General features: G+C 55.5%; 1 protein-coding gene across 1 annotated transcript in view; it reads right to left on the bottom strand.

Moving 5' to 3' along the window:
* LOC121019514 (uncharacterized) overlaps positions 1–6,000 on the bottom strand; it is a 147,847-nt gene that overhangs the window by 72,595 nt on the left and 69,252 nt on the right. Inside the window, exons 36-37 of the mRNA XM_040459030.1 lie at positions 5,752–5,844; positions 617–837 (exon numbers count right to left, since the gene is read on the bottom strand). Coding sequence (XP_040314964.1) covers positions 617–837; positions 5,752–5,844 — 314 coding nt within the window. The remainder of the gene's footprint in view (positions 1–616; positions 838–5,751; positions 5,845–6,000) is intronic.

The raw sequence follows: 6,000 nt of genomic DNA, 5'->3' as shown, positions 1-6,000 counted from the left end.
ACTAATACTTAACGGAGACCCAATCTGTGCCAAAAGGTATCACACTGAGAAGAGCAATGCTAATGGCAGCTGGGGAGTGAATACTCTCGCGGGCCAGTGCTGGTGCGGCGTTCACGAGCGCTGCTCCATTAACCCGAGGACAGCCCTAAGAAGCAGGCTGAGAAAGGGCACAGGGGCTGGCCCGCAACCCAGAGGCTGCGCTGGGATTTGAACCCGGGCAGCTGGCTCCAGAGCCCAGGATCCTAATGGTCGGATCGCGGCGGATAAACGGGCATGCGCAGTGAAGGTCATGAGCTCGCGGTTGGGGAGTTCCAGCCCCATACCGGGCTCCGCGCTGACAGTGGGAGACTGCTTGGGATTCTCTCTCTTTCCCCTCTCTGCCCCTCCCCCACTCGTGCTTTCTGTCTCTCTCAAAACGAATAAACTAAAAAAAAAAAAAAAAAAAAGAAGAAAAGAAAAAGAAAAAAAAAGAATGGTCTAAGTAGGGAGGATTTAGGCCTGGTCCCCGAGGGACGCAAGGGGGCGCCTCTGAGCCATGATTTCCGATCTCTCCGGGACACCAGCCCTTTGCCCTCCGAGGTCCCTTCCCGCTCACAGGGCCCCTGGGGACCCTCACCTGGCTGGGGCCACCTTGCTGGACAGCTGCAGCTGAACAGCCCTGGGGGCGCGGAGGACTGCCTGGCGGAGGAGGACACTGGCGCCCCAGGCCCTGCTGCTTCTCCGGGTGTCCTGGCTGGTGTCGGCCTCCAGCAGAAGCAGCTCACGGTCGGAGGCGTGCATAGACAGGGAGCCGCCGACGCTGTGGTCTTTGTATCGCCGCCGGGCAGTCGCCTGCACCTGAAGGGAGGCAGGAGAGGACTCCGAAGTGGAGGGAGTTCAGGAAGGGTCTGTGGGAGCCGGCTATGTGGGAAGGCCCTTCCTCCTGGAAGCTTTCCTGAGCCACTCCAGCTGTGAGAACCACCAAGCAGGCACACAGGAAAAGAGAGGAGGCAGAGGGAAGAAGGGTGGATGGCCTTCCCTGACCCCAGAAGACCTCCAGAAGCTCCAGGGCTCAAAGTGGGGAGTGTGCGGTGTAGGAGGAGGAGCCATACTGGGGGGCGGAGGGGGGGGGGGGACAGGCAGAGGCAAAGGCTTGGCCAGGCTCCCAGGGGTGGGGGTGGGAGCAGGGAGTTCCATCTTGTGCCAACTCCGCAGGAGCTGAAGCCCCTTTCCTAATCCAGGCCTCAGTTTCCCCACTGGTCCAGCCTGGTAGGTGCAGTGCAGTGATGTGGGAAGCTTGTAAAACTATGCCTGGTCCCTCCATGGACGAACTGATCAAGTGGTCCATCCATGCAATGGAATATTAGTGATAAGAAGCTCCAGAAAGACATGGAGAGACCTTAAATGCAGCTCACAAAGCGCAAGAAGCCAGTCTGCAAGGCTATACACCGGAAGATTTCAACCGTATGACATTCTGGAAAAAGGTAGAAGCAGACGTCAAGGGCTCAGAGGTAGCTAGGGGGTTAAGGGGAAGAAGGAATCCGCAGATGGAACATGGGGGATTTCTAGGGCAGAGAAACCAGTCCGTGTGATACAGTAAAGAAGGGTACATGACATTCTTTGTTTGGCAAAACCCCGCACAACCATACATCCCCCAGAGGTAACCCGGATGTAAACTACAGACTTTGTTTAATAATAATATGTTAATACTGGCGCGCCAGTTAGAATGCATTACACGAATGCAAGATACTCCTAAGAGGGAAAGCTATGAGGAAAAGGCAACTCTCCGTACTTTACATGCATCTATTCTGCAAACCTACAAACCACTCTGGAAAATAAAGTTTATTAATTCTTTTTCAAGTATGCCCGGGACCCCCTGACCAATCAGCTCAGCGCCTCCAGGGCTGGGGTCCAGGAATGTTCTAAAACCTCCATAGGTGATTCCAACATGGCTTGGGCTGAGAACTTTTAAGTCACACCCATGTCTTCTCCGACTGGGCCTCTGCGGGCCTGAGGACTCCCCTAAAGCATGCGCCCACAAGAGGGGCAATATCGCCCCCAAAATGCAAAACCTGATTTGTGGAGGGGTGGATTAAAAGAAAAAAACTTCTTATGTGTAAATCGTAGATGTGCATTCTGCACGCAAACAAACACAGGACGTCTGTGTTATTAAAATTTCAATTAGGGGGTGTGTGGTAGGGGCCGCTGGCTGGTTTGTACACGCGTACCCTGAATGCTGTTTATCGCTCCCTTGAGAATGTACGGATCCCGTGCTCCGTCTATGTTCCCATCAAGCAGGATATGTAGGAAAAACATGTTCAGTGTTCAAGGTCAGGGACTCCAGAGGTTGCCAAGGGGGAGCATCTCCTTTGTAACAAAGAATGTCTGTATGGCAGACCGTGATCTCCTTGAAGCTGGCCATGCAAGGAGGGATAAAGGCAACACATAGCCGGCTGGGCTAGATGCCGCGGGTAGATCCCAGCAGCGGATGTTTTGTCCAGTCTGCTGTTCCTGGACTCCCTGTACGTAAGTTTCCCCCAATAATCCTGTTTTCTTTGCCGTATCCGGGTCTTTTCTTCCTCTCGCTGGGCCATCACCCACCCTCACCTTAGAGTCTTCCCAGGAGCAGTTGCCTAATTGGCGGGCTAGCCATGAGGCTGGAGAGAAATCTCCACGAGTGGTAAGGTGTCGGAAAGGGGAAAAGGGAAAAAAATCCACAGGGGGATATGTCAAGTCGGCCAGTGACCTCTGTGTGGGGAGGGATGGCCCATATGTCAGATGCTTGTGGAACGCCGCACGAGGACAGGGACGCCCTGAAACCACCAGCCAGTCCAACGCACTTGTTGGAGATACCGCGCACAGGGGCAGGGGAGGGAAGCCAGAGCGGGACAGCAAGCGAGAGAACTCAGCGCGCCGTCCGGCGAAGCTCGGAGGCCACAGGAGGCCAGCGATTAAGATGCAGGCACCTGACTAACAGGTATTTACCCAGAGGATACAAACATAATTCAAAGGGTTGAATAAGACTCTGCCAAGAGACTGTGCTGTCTGGGACGGGCTGCAGGAGTTAGCAGGACAATGAAAGCACAGATGCTAGAGGGCCTCATGTCAGGCAGGCACCCACACAACGATGCGATCGCACTGTGCTCCTCACTGCTGACACCTGGCTCAGTATCGACGCGCATCCATTCCCGCAGGTGCGTTCCCCTCTCCGTGGGGATGGCTACGGGCATGCGGTGCCCGGGGCTGGCCCTACTTACCCTGGACTGCACTGGACGCTACACCTGGGACGCTACATCCCTGCCTGCCGGGCCATCTACTCACTCGCTTACAGGAGAAACCTACCAGCTGGAAGGTGGTCAGGGCCCGACGTAGAACCAAAAACACATCTTAGTGGCCCTGTCCCCTGGCCGTGGTCTTCCCCTCTGCGGCCGCCACGGATGCAAGCGGGCAAGACACATGGCTGCCATCTTTAATTCCTCCTGTCAGGCAATCCCCCTCCTTACCTAGGAGAGTTCCCGAATAAGGCAAGTCGTTCTGCAAAGTGGGAGAGCTCGTGATGTGTTAACCGTAACATGAGGGACACGCGCTCTCATCAAAACCGAATGCTGCTCATATACACCTGAACGTTCCCACAACGCCTCCCAAGCCACAGCTAGTTCAAGCACACAGAGTAAACCTGCTGATTCCCTGGCCACTGACCCAGCTGGGTTCAATCGCTCGCCTTCTTCTTAGCAAAATGCTTTCCAGAGTCTCACAATCGTTTGTGTTTCCCTAGCCCCGGGACGCTGCGGCTTGCACCGTGGCTCTGGGATTTGGTTACAGTGCACCTCGGCATACCGGCTCCAGCGACGCCGCGGATGAGAGGCGTGAGAAGAACGTGTGGGCCGTCCAGGGTGCACAGGGGTGGAGCATACGGGACCATGCTGCTGGCTGCTTTGCGCACGCACACCCCGAACACCCCTGTCCGTCACTGTCTCGAGGATGTCCACATCCTGCGCTCCCTCTGTATTCCCATCAAGCAGGATATGCAGAAAAAAACATGTTCGGTGTTCAAGGTCAAGGGCTCGGGGGGCGGCCAGCCTGGTGCACCTCCTTGATAACAAAGAATGCCCGGATGACAGGCCTTGATCTCCTTGGAGTGCTGGTCAGGCGACGAGGGGGAGGACTGCAGATATATAGGCTACTTATATAGGCTACTTGAGACCCTACAGAAGCTTGCTGTGCACAGAGTCCCGCAGCAGATGCTTTGGGGGGGCTCCGGGAGGGGGACAGAGGCTGACAAGGCTGGGCTCCCGAACCCCACTTCACCCACAGAGATAATGTAAACAAAGTGTGCTGCTGTTTTAAAAAGTGACGACCAAGTCTGAGCCCGTGAGATGACCCAGCATCCCCATCATCAGCTACGTCCACTTAATGGGGACATGGGCTCCGTAGCCGGACGGGCCGGGTGCCCATCCGGGATCCTCTACCTACACGCTCAGTGACCTTGTACAAGTCACATCACCTCTCTGTCTCAGATTCTCACGTGCCAGATGCTACAACGGCAGAGTCACGGGGTAGCCATGAGAGGAGCCACGTGAAGGGCTGAGAACAGAGCCCGGCACACAGTAAACACTCAACAGACAGCAGCTCCCATCACAAGGGATTACGGTGACAGCATGGCCTCAAATATGGGATGCCAGCGGCCCTGAGATGTGCGGTGACTTTATGGACCCCGGCGAGAGCAAAAAAGCTGGTAACAAAACAATGAAGCTATGTGGGTCTGAAGACACATCCTGATTTCAGAGCTGTTGACACATTGTAACAGGTGCCCCTCAGAAGGACCAGCTTTCATAATCGAAAGCTCTCCTCAGGCTCCTTTATAGAGTTTCCAAAGCCACCAGCACAGGGATGAGCACGCAGCAGGCATTTAAAAACTGCCATCGAGGGGCGCCTGGGTGGCGCAGTCGTTTAAGCGTCCGACTTCAGCCAGGTCACGACCTCGCGGTCCGTGAGTTCGAGCCCCGCGTCGAGCTCTGGGCTGATGGCTCAGAGCCTGGAGCCTGTTTCCGATTCTGTGTCTCCCTCTCTCTCTGCCCCTCCCCCGTTCATGCTCTGTCTGTCTCTGTCCCAAAAATAAATAAACGTTGAAAAAAAATTAAAAAAAAAAATAAAAATAAAAACTGCCATCGAGTTCTGAGCCTCATCACAGGTGGCACCACCCGTCTACACCTCCGTCTCCCTAGCCCATGGCCTGATTCCTGTGTACATGGCACATACAGCTTGCTCCACGAAGCAACCAACGTGCGGGGGCTTTCTGAGCACCCAGTGCTGCGTGGACAGAGCTCAGCCTTCCTGCCTGGCTCCTTCTCTCCGCCCTTTATTTCCTTGTCAAGTGAACCCCTTCGTGTGTCCACCCCACACCAGGCAAAATACTCCGGGGTCAAAAATGATCAGATGGCCTCCCCCAAACACAGGACAGGGTTTAGAGGACAATTCTGCTTCTCTCCATTTTCAAGAGTGAAATGTGATCGTTCTACCCCCCAGGGAGCCAAAACCCCTTCTGGCCTGGACAATCACTTCCAAATGATGGATTTGGAAACCTCCCTGCCATCTGTTCTTGATTCTGGACTGGCTGTCTGGCTCAGCTTAACATCCTGGGGTGGCCTCCCCCTGCCCCACACCGGGGCCTCCATCGTCCCTTCCTTCCGCCCCATCTCCCAGCAAGCTGGCGGCTCCGAGACAGCACTTGGCAGGCAATTCGAGGTCATCCCAGAGGGCCCACGTCCGTACCTGCAAGTTTGGAGGAAATGGGGGTCTGTGGGGATGCCTGAGCTGGAAGAGGAACACCAAGTGGGAGTCAGATCCGTTCAGCTGGACTGAGACCTGTTGAGAGGCCGAGGGGGAGGGGGAGGGTCAGAGGGAGCAGAGGAGGGAGAGGGAGAACCCCAGAAGGTAGCTGGCTGGGCGCTCCAAGGGGGACGGTCATCCCAGAGTTTGCCCAAAGCCCAGGCCAACAGCACCTTCTGTGATGCTTCTTGG

The sequence above is a fragment of the Herpailurus yagouaroundi genome, unplaced genomic scaffold (assembly GCF_014898765.1).
Source record: "Herpailurus yagouaroundi ecotype Mexico unplaced genomic scaffold, PumYag 222, whole genome shotgun sequence".
NCBI classification, from domain to species: Eukaryota; Metazoa; Chordata; class Mammalia; order Carnivora; family Felidae; genus Herpailurus; species Herpailurus yagouaroundi.
This window is presented reverse-complemented; position numbering and strand designations above follow the sequence as displayed.